The sequence below is a fragment of the Lipophrys pholis genome, assembly GCF_963383615.2.
Source record: "Lipophrys pholis genome assembly, chromosome: 8".
Taxonomy (NCBI): Eukaryota; Metazoa; Chordata; class Actinopteri; order Blenniiformes; family Blenniidae; genus Lipophrys; species Lipophrys pholis.
In genome coordinates, this window is record NC_137630.1 from 20,462,193 (window position 1) to 20,480,112 (window position 17,920).

The 17,920-nt window shown below is 45.0% G+C and overlaps 1 protein-coding gene across 1 annotated transcript; it reads right to left on the reverse strand.

Annotated features, from left to right (window-relative positions):
- Nucleotides 1–529: 529 nt before the first annotated feature.
- emilin3b (elastin microfibril interfacer 3b) lies at nucleotides 530–17,124 on the reverse strand. Its single transcript, XM_080469258.1, has 6 exons — nucleotides 16,342–17,124; nucleotides 6,369–6,491; nucleotides 5,256–5,572; nucleotides 4,755–5,101; nucleotides 4,280–4,636; nucleotides 530–3,671 (listed from the first exon to the last, which is right to left on the reverse strand). Exons 1-6 carry the CDS (start codon nucleotides 16,512–16,514, stop codon nucleotides 2,529–2,531), a joined length of 2,460 nt encoding a protein of 819 aa, XP_080325384.1. The 5' UTR covers nucleotides 16,515–17,124; the 3' UTR covers nucleotides 530–2,528.
- Between the last annotated feature and the right edge of the window lie 796 nt (nucleotides 17,125–17,920).

Sequence of the window (17,920 nt, forward strand, 5' to 3'; positions counted from 1 at the left end):
CATTTTCACGGCTCATTTCCCTCGACTTCATTCACCATCTTTGGGTCTCACCCAAGCTTTGACGTTACAAGACTTTAATGTGCAAACTCTCACTTCATAGCTTCACTTCTTCACCATGTGACTACGGGCTTGTGAGCCGGTGTTTTGTGGCTCTTGCAAGATGCAGTCAATCTGTTTTAGTTTCTTCTTCGACCAAATTGAATGCATGAATGAAACTGTGCTTTTCTGACAAAGAGCTGGAAGGGAAATGAATTCCCGTCATAAAATAGCTTACTGTGTGGAGTCACGCCTCGGACTCCTCCACCCTATATGCTGTACAGCATGAAGTAATGTATATTTCTGGTTCCCATTAAATGCTGACAGTCAGTTAATCAGTGAAAGATGTTGCTGTCTGAAACTATGTGCTGATATTCTGTGAAATCTGCAGACAGTGCAGCCTGATGACGGGCATACTCATAATTCTGTCATAAATCTGTGCCAACAGACGCCAAAAAACAATTAAAGGCTCTTTTTTTTTTTTTTTAGCTCTCCGTGTAGAGTAAAACCTTCACTTCTCATTTGTAATGTTTACATAGTTTTAGGTCATTGCACACTTTTGTCCCTGCTCCAGGTTTCAGGTACCCTATGGTCTTTATTTGTTGCCTTTCTTGGCCTTTGATTTGGAGTCATCCTTTTCCTTTATTTCACGCCGACAAAAAGCCCGAACAACATTATTTTCAAGATCTGCTGTGAGATTATCAGCGCGAAACAATCTCGACAAGTTAATTTGTATCGCTGCCCTCAGTGCACTGACATCTGCTATCTGACTGCCAGTAAAAAACTTTTTATTATTCCCGTGTTACATCAGATTTCATGACCCTTCTGATTCTGTGAGCTCACTTCAGATGATATTGTTGCATTATTTATTCTCATGGGGATTTCGGCGATGATGGTGAGAAAGGTCGACAAGACAAAGAAGAGTGAGATGTCGGGAGTGATGACGCTGCCACCAGAGTGGAACATCTGCCACCAGAGTGGAACATGGAGGTTAGTGTGGCTTTATTTCCCCTCATGTGACATGCTTGAAAATACACCGGGCCACACAGTGGAGTAGTGGCGAGTGTTCTCCCCTCACAGCAGGGAAACCCCCGGTTCAAGTCTTTCTCTTGGGAGTTTGCATGTTTTCGCTGTGAGTGTGTGCGGTTACTCCGGAGACTTGTGTGTCAATGTGTCTGATTGTCTCGTTCTGTTTGCCATGAAATTGACATGAACTCGTCCAGAGGAACACGAGCCTTCGACCATTGTCCTCTTGGATTGGCACCAGCTTCCCTGCCACTGTAAAGTGGAAGGAGTTGCTGAGAAACTGGAATGAGGAAAATTCAGTGACTCTAAAATCCTTGTTGGTATTAACAGTCAGAGAAGTTTGTGTCATCCTTATATGGTCATGCTTATGTGCAAATAAATTAGTCTTAAGAAATATTTAGAACACCATCATTAGAGTTCATTTCAGAGATTTATCTGATCATCTCATATTTCAATACCTTTTGGATTATGCTTTAATACATGCATTATTACTTTGTGGAACATGTATTGTTTTTGTGGTAGAATAATTATTGAACACAAAGGAGCTGACTGGCTCTGGCTATTTGATTATTTGACAAGTGATGAGAGCGAATCAGTTACGTCTTCCTAATCAAATGTGTATTTTCTATATTTATGCCTAATAGTTTTCCATGATAATGATGGTCATTATCATTATTGTAATTGTCCTATTATATTTTCTTCAGTAATGCCTAATTAAACACATTCACATCGTGCATAGCACTTTTCAGGGTCTTCGTCATCAAAATGGTGCCTTAAAAACACACAGGTCCAACCTGAGCACAGCTCTTGAGGGTTTCTGATTTTATTTCTCTTTTGTCGATCAAACCATGCAGTGTGTTTTCACTGTCCCCCAATGGTGAATCCTGGAATTTCCCTGCAACTTGGAGCATTGCGGCAGAAAATGAACATGTCTGTCAAAGCAGTACATATGAGCCCTTCATAAACATGTGGAACACAAACATTTATGGAAAACGTAAATAGCACCGAGTTGGCATACAGTATTCTTCAGACGAGTGTCCACACAGAGGATGTCGAGGGTGCTTGTCAGCAGAAACCCGTAGCAGCGTTTTGTTTTTTTTTTTTTTTTTCCATCACTTCTCTAATACAAACAGTTTGACATCAACACAATGCAGTCACTCCATATAAGTTAAAAAAAAAAAAAAAAAAAAAGGTAAAAAGTCTAAACAAAATAGTCGTAATCAAAGAAAATAAACAAATGCCCCATAACATAAAATCTCAAGGGAAAATGTTGCCCGGCTCTTTAACCTCAGGCATGTCTTTGTATTCTGTGTCTGTCTCTCCTCACATCACTTTCACTACCTCAGTTCACTTTCATCTGTGCACATGGGAACTGGACGAGAGACGACAGAAGTAAAGGAAGTCAGTGGAGCCTAATGAGAAGCACACGTAAGTCTCTCTTCAAAATAAAATCTGTAGCTCAAATGCTACTGGTCTCCGTTTTGGCTGGCCTCCTTGTTCCCGCAGTCTTTGACCTCTCCTCTCAGCGCAGCCAGCTGTTCTGAATGCACGGCCAGGGTGCCGTTCACCTCAACCAGGTAGGAGTCCGAGTATTTCTCCAGCTCGCCCCTGATCCTCTCCAGGTGCTCGGCCAGCTCGCTCAGGCTGCTGCACTGGCCCTCCACCTGGCTCACCCTGCTGCCCACGTTCTTCACCTCCTTCTTCACCTCTATGGCCGTGCTGCGGCAGCCCTGTAGCTCGCCGGCCAGCTGTCTCTTCAAGGCCACCAGCTCTCCCTTCAGCTGGGCCAGCCGCCGCTCCCCGGCTCCCAGCAGGGAGGTCTGGTGACCCATCAGTTTGGTGATTCCCTGCACCTGGTTGACGAGTTGGTTCTCCCTCTGCTCCCACGAGGCATTGGCATGCCCCACTTCACTGGCGATGAACCTGAGGGAGTCCTTCAGGCCCTTCAGAGTTCTATTGACAGAGTTGATGTTGACCTTCAGTAATGTGATCTCACCCTGAATGGCTCCCTCCGACTCCTCCTGGGTGATGTGGGAAAGTAGGTTCAGCAGGGTGTGATTCAAGCTGTCCAGCTGGTTCGAATGGGAGTTCAGACGGTCTGTCATCTTCTTCTCCATCCCTTCGCACTCCTCTTCTTCCTCTGTGCCAGTGACACGTCCTGCCGACGGCGTGGAGGGGGCGCAAGAAGATGTGCAGAGGAGCTCCAGGTCTATTAACTGCTTCTGAATCCCGTCTAAATCTCCCTCCACTCTCCTCCTCACAGACTCGATTTCAGTCTCCAGTGCAGGGACCACCTGACCCTCCAGAAGTGCCGGGGCGGTGGCGTTGCTCAGCTCCTCCACGGCCACAAACACTCTCTCCTCCAGCGTCTTCAGCTTGTCCTCCAGCATCGTCTTGAAGCCGTCCAGGCCACCCGGGTGCCCCTCGCCCCCGTCTGCTCCGCCGTCGGTTGCATTGAGCCGACCTTCGATGTCCACCAGGCGCGTCTCGATCAGGGTCTCTATGTGGATGTTCTGGTCGCTGAGGGCGGTCTGCAGCTGCCTCTGAGACTCCGTCAAACCTTTAACTGACTCCTCCAGCAGCAGCACGCGCTGGGACAGGCTGTTCACCTGCAGACATCAACAAGTACGTCAGACACCTGCACACCTCCAGCAAAACAGATCAACATGCAGTGGATCCGGTTTAAGGCATTTTGTGAAAAAATATGTTTGTTTTTTTCAAGGGATAAGAAGAGAAGATACTTTTCCTAAATGAGTCTAATACACCTGCCAGAGACAAAACTAAAAGCTGGGGTTTACTTTTCCTTCCACTGCCGGTCTAATTAATTCTACAAATAAACCATAAATGCAACAACAATTGAAGGGTATTTATGAAGATTCATCCAGACTCATACTTTCAACTCCAACCATCACATGTCAACAAATGATAGTCATTACATATGGATTCCAGCAGCCATCAACAAAAATATCTTGTGAAGTGTAATGCGATTGAAAAATTGCTTTTTGACCACAAATTGTAATTTAGCTTGAGACAGAGTTGATGTGTGTGGGTGGGAGTGGGACATATAAAAAAATAAAATGCTTTAATGAATTTCACATGTATTTTCTGGTCTGCTTATATGATCAATTCAATCAATTTGAAATCTTGAATAGAGCATCTCCTTTGCTTGCATGTATTTTCATGCTGTATTTATTGCAGTAACAGGAATGAACCGTACCTGCCCGCAGCAGCTCTCTGTCAGAGTTAGACCCTGAATCTGAGCTTGCAAAGAGCCCAGCTCCTCCCTGAGTCCAGTTTCTCTGCCGTCCAGTGACTGCTGCATCTGCTCCTGACCGTCCATGTGATCCCTGTGGCACTGCCTCTGCACCTCCCCGATCCTCTCGTTGCAGTGCGTCTCCATTCCTGACAGCCGGCGTTCAAAGCCGTCCAGGATGTCCGCCCTCACCCCAGCCAGCCTGGCATCTAAGATCTCATCCAGATGAGAGCTGGAGCTGGAGCTGGAGCCTAGAACCGGTCTTCCTCTGACTCCGTCCTGCAGCCTCTTCAGCTGGTCATCGTGACCCAACACCATCCCCTACAGACACAGAGAGTCGACGTCAGAGGTTGGTACAGGAAGGGGTGCGGTGTGATTTAGTCGAATTGCTCAGAGAGCCTCAACCAATTTGTTTTGCACAAACACATTTGCACAGCACCTTAATCTCCTCCAAAATGTGAGTCTTGGCTCGCAGCTCATCCTTCACTTCTGTCACTCTCCCGGCTAAGTCTCCAAATCCAGTGAAACGTCCCCCTCCTTCCACGCCATCAGGAGTCCCATCTGGGATCTCTCCAAAGCCAACTGTGGAGTCCGGGGCCTGGGGGGGATTGGGCAGCAGCGACACCAGGATCTTATTGGTGTCTTCTCGGAGGGACGTGCGCAGCCGCTCTTCAAGTCCGACCACCAACCCGTTAAGAGTGTCCAATCCCTGAGTGAGCCGTCGCATGTCGTCCTCCATCCGGTCCAAACGTTCACCGGTCACTCCCGAAACGCCAAATCTGTTTCCTGTAGTTGCAGAGGACATAACAAAGAGGAGATTTCACAAAAATAGTTTTTCATAAAGATCCTAGGTGGCTACACTGACACACATACTCTTCACATTAGAGTGGCCCGCAGCAGAATGAGTGAATACATCAGTCTGGTCGCAGTCTGTCCTCACCATAGTTTGGTTTTCCCGTCCCAGTGGGCAGTTGTCCTGAGGGGATTGGTTTAGCGTCAGGCACTCCAGGGACCGGTCTTCCTGGTTCTAGCTGGCCTCCTCCTGGCTTCTGGTCCACCGGGGGTCGAGGACCATGGGGGAGGCCCTTCAGACCAGGCCGGCGAGGCAAACCTTTAAAAGGTGGTATCATGACATCCGGCAGCGACGTGGGCCCATCATAACAGTTTTCTCCAGAGTAGCCGGGGCAACACCTCCACTCAAGCTCAGTCACCGTCTTAAAACCGACCTTGTACTTTGGTTTGTAGAACGTTCTGTACCTGAGGGAAGATATGAGGAGGAACTAAGCATGTGCATGTAGGGTTCTGTATGAGTCATTCTGCTTGTTACTAATTAAGAGCACATAGTCAGAGCACAGGAAGATAGTGCAGAGAAGAGATGAAGACATGAGCGTGTTCTCAATGGGATTAAATGTGGATGAGAGTCAGATTAGGAGATTAAGACAAAGCATGCTTCAGATGATGTGGCATCATGTCAGCACCTATTGTGTTGTTTGAACTGAAATTCCTTTTGATTGTGATCAAACTCTGCGTGCTCGCACACACACACACACACACGCACACTCTCCCCCTTCGTCTGCGTTTTGAAAGGTAACCTGAGGGCACTTATAGTTTAAAAGCAGATGACATACACTTACATCCGTTAAAAAAGTCATTTAATCTCTTAGAATTTTTTATTGCAATCTGCAGAATGATTGTAAAGGTGTATTTATGCTGACTACTCACTCCCGTTGTACTTTCATTGCTTTTTCACTATTGTTCATGCGCAAATAGAGAAATGGTCCCGTATTTCGTTTTTAAATGTTCAACTGACAGTTTTGTTGAAGAAGAATATAAACACATTTTCAGCTGAGCTTCGCAACATAAACTATAAATCGGCCATATATAATCTGTACAGTAGAGGGCGCCATTCACGCAGACTACATTAAACACTGAGCTCTGTGTTGCAGAACCGACAGCTAAAAGTGACCTGAAAAACTCATGGGACTTGAAATTTGAACAGAACAGATTTACTTTGATATCCAATGCTTTCCTTGTTCTCATTTGTTTAACTTACATGACGACGGGACATTTCTGACCCCAGATGCACTTGGTGGTATACTCGGCCTTCACATAGGTAGACACGCCATCCTGCATGGTGCATGTGATGTTTCTTTGGACCACGTAGGCACAGTGGTTTCTGCAGGCACAGAGCAGACATGTTACAACAAACCACAAGCTGAACAACTCAAATACACACGCCGCAAAACCTCAGTCACTGGGAAATGACCATACTGACTGTGGTACATGTTATTGCAGGCAGTCTTCAAGTTCAAGCTATTTAACTGCAGTGCATATACCATTTGAACTTTTGGTTTATAAAAGGAAACAATTTGTTTTCTTCAGTTCAATTCAAAGGCTTTTCCCATAATGTACCCATTTGTGTTTTACACTTTTGCTTACAACTTTGTTGTGTTTAACAAAAATTAATGAGCTCTGGTTGTTCAGTGGTTTCACTGTGAGAAGACCTCTGGTTTGAGTTTTAGAGGATCTTGCATGTTATAAATCAAAGATGGATTTTCTCCGGTACTGTTTTGAGGTTTGTTTGTGTCTCTAAATTTCCCATCAGTGTGAATGTGAGTGTGTGTGTCTCTGTATGTCCTGTAATAGACTGGTGAATTGTCCAGAATGTCACCAACCTTCACTAATAATCAGCTAGGAAAGGATCAAACTCCTGACTTGGCTGAAGCAGTGTTGAAAAGAAAACTGATTAATTGATTTTTTGCATTGATTTTGAATAATTGCTTGTAGCTTTTACTTTAATTTTTATGAATTATACCTCCATGGCTCCATTTTTCACAGACATTCTTTCATCGAGTTTTAGATGGATAAGTGATACGACAAGATCAGAAAAGGTTTGAAGGTAATTTTACATTCAAATTTTTTATTTTCTTAAATGTTTAAGGGTACAACTCCTTGAGATGTAACATCTAATTTTGAATTGTATAAAAAAATTTGAATGTTTGAATTATATCAAATAATGACTGAGATATGAAAGCAAAATGCTCCCAGAATCCTTTCATTCTCTTTCAGATTCCACCCTGGACATGCTGTCAATCCACTCACACTCATATCTACATCTACCGGAAACTTTGAGTAACCAAAAAAAACCCAAACATATCATGGTAAGAACAAGCAAACTAAACACAAAATCCCCACCATGGATTCAAACCGGGCAACATTCTTGCTGTGAGGCGTGAGTGCCAAACACTACACCAGAGTCCAAAAACATAATAACTTTAGTGTAACTGCTTGAACTGATGGTTGCATCATGTTGGATTGTCTCGGTCGAACTCTCGCCTCATTTCCAGCGCAGCGACAGAACCTGCAGAAGGCTCCCTGTGCAACACAGGAAATGATGAACTGCGCTCTTCAGACCCACATGTGAAGCGTTTCTCACATTCAGAGGGGAGCATTTAGCATCACATGCAGTACTCCGCGTTGCTCCACAGCTGTTTCGGGACAAATAGAAGTGTTTTGGAGCAGCAGGGAGAGACACGGGGGCTGAGGAGAGCCTGCATGCCAAGTGACAGGCAGGGCGGCCTGTAAGGATCTGTGAGAAACTTCTGCAATGTTCCACAAATCAGCCACCGTGCCGACAGTGTGTGTGTGTGTGTGTGTGTGTGTGTGTGTGTGTGTGTGTGTGTGTGTGTGTGTGTGTGTGTGTGTGTGTGTGTGTGTGTGTATGTGTGTGTGTGTCACCACTCTCCCGGTGTTGACATATGTTAATAGCGGTGGAAGGAAAAGGGCAGGCGTCAGGATGACAGAGCCCCTTTCATACCAGCCTGACAACCTGCCGCCAGGTCATGTGTTCAGGAGGAAGTGGCAGTTATGACCTTAACTGATGCGGTGTGATGGGAGTACTTTAAAACTCACATGTGCAAGTTACTGCTCGCTGCAGATGATTTTCTCCGGCGTAACGAAAACAAAGATGTCTGGCTGGAATGGTGCTCAGCTACATGAAGTGAAGGCCGCAAACAACAGCACAAACGTTGCAGCGTCAACGATCCTGGCTCATGCTGCCGTCCCACCAAGACTTCTAACAACCGGGCTGACCCGTGCAGTGTTTTAGTGCTGCTAATAATTTGCTTTCATGCTGTTTTTCCTCTCCCACCACCCCACCTGCATGCTCTTTTCTTTATCATCCCGGAGGGAGATTAACTTCGATCCCTCCCTGTGCTGTCATCTGCTGCTCACTATACTTCTGACAGATTACTGGCGCCGAGATCAGCGACGTTTCAAACCATGTGAGGCACGTGACGCAAACATACTTGCTGAAGATTGCATCCACGTGGCGATGTCAAGGCAGATTTCAGGAGTCAAGAAAGAAAAGTTGCGCTCCTGAATGGTTTGAGGAGAATATCGATTACTAAAATCAGATTTAAAATCAGATCAGAGCACCAGATCAAAAAGCTGGAGGAGTTTTCCTTTGGTGTGTGTGTGGAGGAAAAACACGCCTCAAGGAAAACAAGTAGCTGTGACAGCTGATGGACAGCAGCCCCGGTGCATGCGTGTCTAAATTACAGTAAGTGTGTGACCCTTTGCGCGCACTGGAAGTGGAAGTTCATCCGTTTGTTTGTCAGGTGCACATCTGGGGGCGAGCCAGCGACCTTCCGACTCGCACATAATGGCTCAGAAGTGCAGGAATCCAGATGCACATGAGAAAGAGAAGAAAGTTTCCTCGTGTGCATAGGTTTCTGTTTCTGCCTCCCAGTCTCCTTCCACAATCTGCTCCTTGCCTGTTTTCGCAGATCTGTCAATGTCATTTGGGCCTATGAGTGATACTTTATCCTCTGTGTCTTACAGACGGGGCTGGGGTTTGGGAGGGATCTGGCTTTGGGAGACTCACAGTGGAGCGCCGTGATAAATCCTGTCCCCCTGCGCCGCGGTGTCGGCGGGGGCAACAACGGGTCGCCTCCTCTCGTGTGCGAAAACAGATTGTTACAAGACGAATGTTGAGTTACAGCTTGAAAGACGGCGATAATGTGCGCGTAAGCTGCGCTGCGGAATGACACACAGCCGTCGTGCACATTTCATAATGGCCGAACTACGTGGTTCGATCGTCTCACTGTGCGCTACAGGGTCCCCGCAGCTCTGCAATAAGAGGACCGCATGAGGCCGAAGCCAACCCCTGACCGTGACGGGAGAGCGCCCGTACGTGAGAAGTGCTCTCCTTATTATTTGTTATTGTCCCAGCCATGTGCTGCAGCTGCAGGAGAGGTGAGAGCTTTGTTTTGGGCTTCTCGCGTGAGTGGGAGGATTTCCATCAGGGAGAAGGGAGAGTTATTCTGGACACGTCTGGAAGTGAAGGGAATGAGAAGTCCTGATGTGAGAACAGAGGAATGAGAAGGGGAAGGAAGAGGGAAAAAGGAGGGGGGCGTGTGACACTTCGGTGACACTTCCTGTGAATAAATACTTTCTGTTGGTTTGAGCCCAAAAACATGCCTGAAAGTTAATTGTTGACTCTTAAGGGCCTGATTGACTTAAGGTGTATAATTCACTGATCTACTAACATTCACACTACAGACCACATCTGACAAAAGCACAAAAAAACTAAAACAAAACTATCCATTCAGCTCATCAGCCTTAATATTGAATATCGGTTGTGGAGGACTTTATACTAATAGATTAATGGACAATGTGATTAACTTGATCTGAAGCTGTTTGAAAAGGAGGACTGAATCAGTCTTTGGCAGGTTATTGTGGTGAGAGATGTTTCTTCAGATGCCCCCTCATCACTTTTATTTGTAGACTTTACTATAATTCGATGATGCTGTACCCCGGCGTCTTTAAAACTTCTCAGAATGTCTTCTGTGGCTCGTCTTTCTCCCCACAGCTTTTAACTTTTTCTTCTTTTGTCCAAACTCACATGCATATGCAAGAAAAAAAACTAAACCAAACTGAGCAAAGAGAGATTTTGTTCATAACGACCAGCTGAGACGGGTAGAGCATTTGTTCAGGGGGACCCGGTGAACGAGACACAACCACGGCCAAAAGCCAAACTGAGTCTCTACACAGGAACTTTAGGAATGAGAATGGAAGCAGAATCAGAACCACAAAATGAAGTGCCTGTGATTTAGATACGCCGCGCAAGTTAATGAGTTCAGTCGATTCGTGCACAACTAAAAGTGTGTTTACAGTCGGGATGTTCTCGTGAACTTTGTGGCTGTCTTTAACAGATTTAAAACTGAAGCTGCATTTGCGTATTTCATTCTAAAGACTTTTCCTTTGTGTATTGTTACACACTGAGAACAACACGAGAACACCCAAAATGTGACCAGAGAAACCGCACCCACACTGAACCACCCAATCCCAACAGATCCAACTGTGTTTGAGCCTCCCTTCATCACCTGACCTGCCTCTCTCCCTCCACAATCTTTATTAAAAACCGCTTTTTCTCTGATCACAGTGGGCCACACTCACTTCTTCTACCAGAATTGGAGCGTGGTATTTTCTGGACCGCGAGTGTCGTATATCATATGCTTCCAGTATATGATTACACTTTCTAAATCACGTCACAGCATTTTAGCGGGGAAGCAGAAAATTCCCACGTCTGATTCTCATGTGGAAGGTTTTTCGTAAATATTATTGCACCTCCACCCCTCCTTCTCATAACCTCTCCTCTTCTTTTTTCCATTAAAAATATGAACCCGACTGGTAATCTCTGTTTAATTATCCAAGCATACCAGTCCTAATCTGGCCCGTGTTGAATATTTTTTTTTCCCCGTGTTGTCTTCTCACACCGTTTGACGTGTGCGACGCTCCGTCCCGCCACTTTTCCCCTCGTGTTTTGACACCGCGCCACTAAAAGGGCTCACCTTGCTCATTACTACCACACTCCCACCTGCAGGGGTCCCTGACCGTTTGAACCCAGCCTACCGCTGTCGGCCCTGACAAATTTACGACTTGGAGCGGGCCAGATAGAAAAGCATGCGATCTTTAACAGGACCTTTAACAACCGTGTCCATAGGCTAACTAGTCTCCTCCAGGGCCCATCTCTTTTCATATATGCTTTTAATGATGCCTATTTCCAGCCAACTGGCTGCTCTTGAAGGCCCCGCAGTGCAGGGCTGACTGGGGCTGCTCTCGTGGCTAATGCGGGTTAAAGGCTTGATATTCCCGACTGAAACGCCAAAGGGATCACTCTGTCATCCAGGGACGGGGTCAGTCCCGAGCCAGCTGCACTTTTAGTTTGAGTGCCGATCATTATTTATATACAGCCAGCTCAAATTATGGCTACGACCTCCAAATGTTCTTTCTGGAGTCATTAACAAATTCATTTCAATGATTCCTACTATTTTTATAGATGATAGGGCTCGCCCAGTGGTGTAGTGGTTTGGTCCCCTGGTTTGAGTCCGAGCTAGGTCTTTTCGCCTTTCTGTGTGGAATTTGCATGTTCTCCCAATTACCTGTGAATGTGAAGGTCGGTCACTTCAGGTTTTGCTCTGTAACAGACTGATGACCTGTTTTTACTAATGTAATACTTTATTAAAATCCTGCATTGAAGCAGGCTGAATTTTCATACACATGCAAATAGATTGTCTTTCCAGTTTGCATGCCTTCTGGGTTGATCAGCTAATCCTCTAATGCAATAATACCATGACTGACATCTGAAACGGGAGCCTGTTCGTAAGAAACCTGTTTGAAACAGCATTCTTTCCATCTTTGTTTGCCTGTCTTCGCCATGGATTTGATGGAACGACAACAACTACAAGATCAAGCCTCATTCTGTGAAGTTGGAGGTGTTTGGTGGAGGAAGTTATCAAACATTGGACTGTTATAGACAATAAATCAGAATGTTGCCCCCCCAAAAAACAAAAAAAAAACAATCTATACTAGTTAGACTTTCACATTTTTCACGGTGCAAAATCAAACTTTGCAACCATTTATACTTGAAATACTTCAATTGATCAAGTCCTTTCTTTTATAATGACACACTGAAGATCCGAGACTATTAATAATTAATATCAAATGGATGTTTTTGGACTGTGGGAGGAAACTGGAGTGCCCATAGAAAACACACATTTACACTGGGAAAATGTGCAAACTCCAAGCAGAAAGACTGGCAAGACTCAAATTGGAAACCTTCTTGTATGTGTTAAACCCTACACCACTGTGCAATAAAATTGATATATCTTAGGATTAGAGTGATCAACAAATTAAATACAACATCAGGATTGTCCAATGAGGAAAAGACGAAATTGAAGAAAATGCCACAGATGTGATTCATCTCCAACCAAAAGCCTGAATTTATTAAGTGGTCTATTCAAATTTCTGCTGCGAAGAAATATCTGGTCAACTTTCTAAAAGAAGTCCAATGACAAATCCTTTTGAATTCACATGTTGTGCCCAAGTGGCAGTGAGGTGGTCTGAACTGACTAAACTTGCACACTTTTCTGCGTACAGGAAGTGGCTCAAATACCGGTAGTGAAATAACACAACTTTACTGATCCTGAAGCATTTCCCAAAGCACTTAATCTCCTTTGAGCTTTCTGTGCTGTTGAGTCGATCAGATTTTCGAATGATTGTTCCAAGAATTAAAACACTGGCCATGCTTGTAAATGAGCTGTACGTGATGCTTTATTCAGAAGTAAAGTCAGGTCACATGAACCAGTGCGCTCGAGATAAAAAAAAAGAAAAGTAGAAATATGTAGTCAAAGGTTAACTGTTATAGGTTGAAATGTCACCAACCAAAATTCAAATGAAGCGTTGCGTATTGTGGTTTTCATCTGCACATCAACTCAGTGTGAACCTTTATGCGTGCGTGCGTAGCCGAGCAGGAAGTTTCAGAGCGGTGCACCAAAACAGTTTTAACTTGGTCCAAAAGTGTTTTGCTCTGAATCTCAAAATGCAGCAAAACTTCTCCTAATGAAGTGAAATCCTACAGTGATCGTTACTTGCCGGTTTTGGCTCTCGACACCTCTGATCTAAAGTTTTAAGTTAAAGAAGTAAATGCTGATGTTTGTTCTGTGGATAATGTCAGTGACATTCCCAGAAATCTTCATCTTTGATCCACTGAAAGTATTATTATTTTCAGTTATTTCTTCAAAAAGAGGTGTAAGTTCATGTTTGTAGGGTTTATTTATCTTTCATTATAATGAGTTCATGCAGAGTGGGACAATAATTTAAACTCTACCCTTTGTCAACAAGCAGTGAAGATGTATGTAAGTTCTGACCCTCAGGGTCAACAGTTGAAAACAGTAGGGGGGTTACCGATAAACTCAATATTTTACTTAGTTGTCTTAAATCTTTTTTCTTTTTTCTTTCTGGAGACCTGAAAACCATCAACTTTTTCAGATCATTGAAATGAGATTTAGATCAATTGCTGGGAGCTTACCGCCCGGCTTTATGAGTCTTGGCAGGAGTCCGGCTCCGTTCGCGTCCTCCACTGGACGCTGAGCACAAATGTACAACAGCAGCCTGTGACCTTTGACCTCGACCAACAGACTCACCTTTGCCCTCTGAACTGTGTCTCATACGTCACCGAGCGGCCCTCCGATGTGTCTCTAATGTGATCAGTAAAGACTTGGCCGAGATCCTAATTGATTAAAACAACACATATTTGCCAGTGGCTCCTGGTTGATCTCTGATGGCAGATACAGACGTTGTGTGGAGGTATGCGGAATCATATGACAGAAAGCAACGCATGCCCTTGTCTTTTAGAATCATTTGTATCTACAAACAAGCCAAATGTCAACCATATGATATGTTGTAATACAACTTAAAAAAAAAAAAAAAAACTCTTTCTAGCTTTTTTTTTTTTTTTTTTTTTTTTTTTTTTTTTGCCAAAGCCTTGAATGAAAACACACTTCATGAAATCGGAAACTCCCCGAGCCACATTTTTACCAAGTGGAGGAATATACGCCCCTGGGCAATAAAGATATGACGGGATGGTTGTAACTGTCTGAGATGTCCCAGTCGGTGACCAGAGGGCCATATATTTTCTCACAGCGGTGAGTGGTTGCACTGAATGAAAGGACTGACTGTGAAATCAAATCACCCGCTTTGCTGCCAAAACATAGATAATAATTCAGCACGAGGACAAAAAGTCTGTGCAGCACTAACAGCTGAGAATTTTCTTTTTTTTTTTTCCTCCTTTTAGAAACCCCACAGAAAACATGCACGTTTTGTCCACGTGACGGTGTGGTCAGTCGCAAACAGAAGTTACATTTTGTAAGCTGTAAGGACACGAGTGAAATCTCCCAGAAAACACACGTAAATAGATGTTTCTATGTGAGAGCACACTCTGACGCGCACACATTTATACCCACGTCATCATAGCACGTGTGTTATTTTTAAGTGTCTATTTCCACTGACCAGTCAGCTGGACAACAACTGAGCTCATATATCTGTGGTGGTGGTCTGACACCGACACGTCCCCGAGGCCCACTGTGTCCAGGACGGGTCAACAGCTCCTTGTATAAACACTATGTGTGTGTGTGTGTGTGTGTGTGGGGGGGGGGGGGGGGGGGGGTATTAACGGCTACCAGCTACAACAATTACTGACCGCATATTGATCTGCAAGTGTCCAAAAATACTGTGGTTTATCTAGTATTCTCAGGATAGAAGGCCGACTATAAAAGTGGCTTCCATGAATTATAAATAAATCTCATCGGTCTCCCTGTCAAAAAGTAAGGAGACACCACTGTCGAGTCACCTCATGAAAATAAGACGCAGAGCCTCCAGTCAAATACTTTCAACCTTTTCTCATAGGTTATATTGCATAATCCACTCCAACTCTGATGTCTTTCTTTTTCTCTTTAAGTATTATGGGATGGCTTTGCTGTTGCCATCACTATACAAATAAAGCAGAACTCACATATCATCTTCCTTATAATAGCTCAAAATATAATGTGTATGTATTGATTGATAGAAGTGTGACATAAACAATAAAGTTACATTTTGCTATAAGTTTTCACACACAAAATCATACATTTAAGTAAAAAAAATGATTACATGAGTAAAGATGGAGTCTGAATGTGGGTTTTGCATTGAGGGGGAGCGGATGCTGGAGTGTCCATGAACTGGAGATGGAGGGTGCATGGCAGACTGAGGAGGACGGGGCAATCAACAGTCCTCTGTGGCAGTTTGAGTGAAGCAGCAGGTAGCTGGGGAGCTGTCCAAAGACATAACAGCTCTCATGGGAAGCCAAGCAAAAGAGAAAGGGAGGAGGACAAGGGAGGATAAACTAAAGGAGTCATATCATCCACAACCCATCAGCACAGTTTAGCCTAAATAGATTTTTCACTTTAAAACTTTGTGATTGCCAATATAGTCCATAATGTTGGTGTTCTCAGTGTGTGATGGGTGTGTGTGGGGTAACGATATTGTGAATTGTTCATGCAACGCAAGAACTTCACCTTCACTGGAAAAGTTTATGCAAAATGCATTGGCAGACAGGAGTCAGAAAAACGTTTAGTAAAAAAAAAAGACCCAAAAAGAAAGTGTAAATTGGCTGTTATTGCTTCAGGACTGGCGAGAGAATAACTGTGCCACTCCCTTCTGGCAGCGGGTGCCCATCTGCACAGTAAGTCTAATAGACCCCCCCCCCCCCCCTCTCCACACACACACACACACACACACAGTGAGGGATCAATACCCCGTCATCAACTCAGCACCCACTCGCTGCACCACAAAGACCATAATGACGGCTTTGTTTTTGTAACGCAGCATGTCATTGTTGCTCTATAATGTTTATCCCGGCCACAGATGGTTCTAGGTGTGAACCACAGAAAAGGGACAGATTCGGAGGAGGACAGAAACAGAGCGTCAATTCAGGGATCTGTTACAAGCCGCTTCTCTAACTAAAACCATATTCCTGCAACCCACTGGTGACATGGCTTTCTCTGGGGAAATACAGTATGAGGTGGGTCCTGCCTGCACTCAAGCTACTAGGAATGCTTTTGGAAATCAATACCCTTCACCTTGGGAAGAGAAAAAAGAAAACACGTGCATTAGCGCCGGTGACACATCCAGAACAGAGCACTTACTTGTGACGAGTCATGGGCTTGTTTGGTGAGTGGTGGGGGTTGAATCCAGCCTTGTAAAGGTTGTACCTGCTTCCATAGAAAGAGTTGACATTGCCGCCATAGAAAGTTCCTTTACTGTCCACCACAGAGAGCAAGACCCCCAAGAGAAAGAGCGGACACAATGTGGTCCACATTGTTTCTTCTGTTTTCAGTCTTTAAATTCCCGAGCCTTAAAAAGTTGCAACAGCCTAGTGAGGGGGGAAAAAGCAGTTGTAACTTTGGGATCCTCGTTCTGTTTTTCCTCAGTGGGCCCTGAAGTGCCTGAGCAGCTGAAGCATCAGCAGCATCTCGTCCTGCACACCTTCAGCTCCTCCACTAACCAGAGTCTGAGGACACGGGACAGAGCAGAGGGAGAACTAGAGCGGCTGCAGAGGGAGGGGAGAGGAAGAGGGCAAGGAAAACAACACAAAGGTGTGCTGGAGGAGGGGAAAGGAGAAAGAGCAGAGCTGGACAGAGAAGAGACGGAGGGAAGAGAGTGTGAGCGAGTGTGTTTCTAGGAAAAGTTTAAGCCCCGTACACACACAGACACACATGCAAGTGAGTGTATGAGACCTGCTGACAAGGCTCGACCCTCCAAGTACTCTGTGCTGTGTGTGTGTGTGTGTGTGTGTGTGTGTGTGTGTGTGTGTGTGTGTGTGTGTGTGTGTGTGTGTGTGTGTGTGTGTGTGTGTGTGTGTGTGTGTGTGTGTGTGTGTGTGTGTGTGTGTGTGTGTGTGTGTGTGTGCGTGCTGCTCTGCTGCCTCTGAAGGGGCAGGCAGACAGACAGCCTGTATTTGCATATCCCACCCCAGCTCTGCACAGGAGGGTGGATTTAGGGGGGCTGCTGCTAATATCATTTGGTGACTTGTTCTCTCTTTTCCTCTTTGTTGCAGAGAAATACAGATCTGCATATTCAAATCAGGCTTAAAACTACAACAAAAAAGTTGCTTCTTTTAGTTCTGACCCTCTCTTTGTCTGCCCCAGTTTTAAACCAGGGATTTGTCTCCTAAATCTCTTGAAAGATTTTTTTATTTCTTTACCCTCTCTTCCCCTCTCTCCATCTGCCTTGCGAGCAGCTGTACTTCAAAGCGTTGCCCCGGTGTGCTGTGCCATGTGCACGGCTGCGGCCGCGGCCGAGCCGGACACAATGGACCGCCTCCTCGCCTCACTGCGGTCAGTCATTAAATATCCCGACCACAGCTTCAGTCGCGATCCACACCCTGACCCCCCGCTTACGTCTTACTGCACTTCCATGTGCCTGTTGAGTTCATGCATAACCGCCTCCTGTGTCCTCCTGTGGGGTTTCCCTGGGAATTGCTGAAATCTGTTCAGTTGGCATAATAAGCGAGCGTCGGTGTTTGATCTGTGTTTGAAAGAATGTTTGTTGAGCCAGAAGACATGTCCATAAAGCTTTCCGACAAGGGAAACAAATGCTCTCAATGAGTTGCTTTCTCTAGTTTGCAGACTGAAATGATAAATTTTTAATGACACTCCTAGACTCACCATTAGACTGAAGAAAAATAGCAAATCATAGTATGACAACCCCCCCCCCCCTCCCCAG

What these genes read in the sequence shown, in the direction of transcription:
- emilin3b (XM_080469258.1), bottom strand. Translation starts at nt 16,514, where the DNA reads ATGTGGACCACATTGTGTCCGCTCTTTCTCTTGGGGGTCTTGCTCTCT. An exon ending in CAGAAATGTCCCGTCGTCAT is followed by an intron (nt 5,573 to 6,368) that starts GTAAGTTAAACA and finishes ATCTTCCCTCAG; the next exon opens with GTACAGAACGTTCTACAAAC. An exon ending in ACATTTTGGAGGAGATTAAG is followed by an intron (nt 4,637 to 4,754) that starts GTGCTGTGCAAA and finishes CTGTGTCTGTAG; the next exon opens with GGGATGGTGTTGGGTCACGA.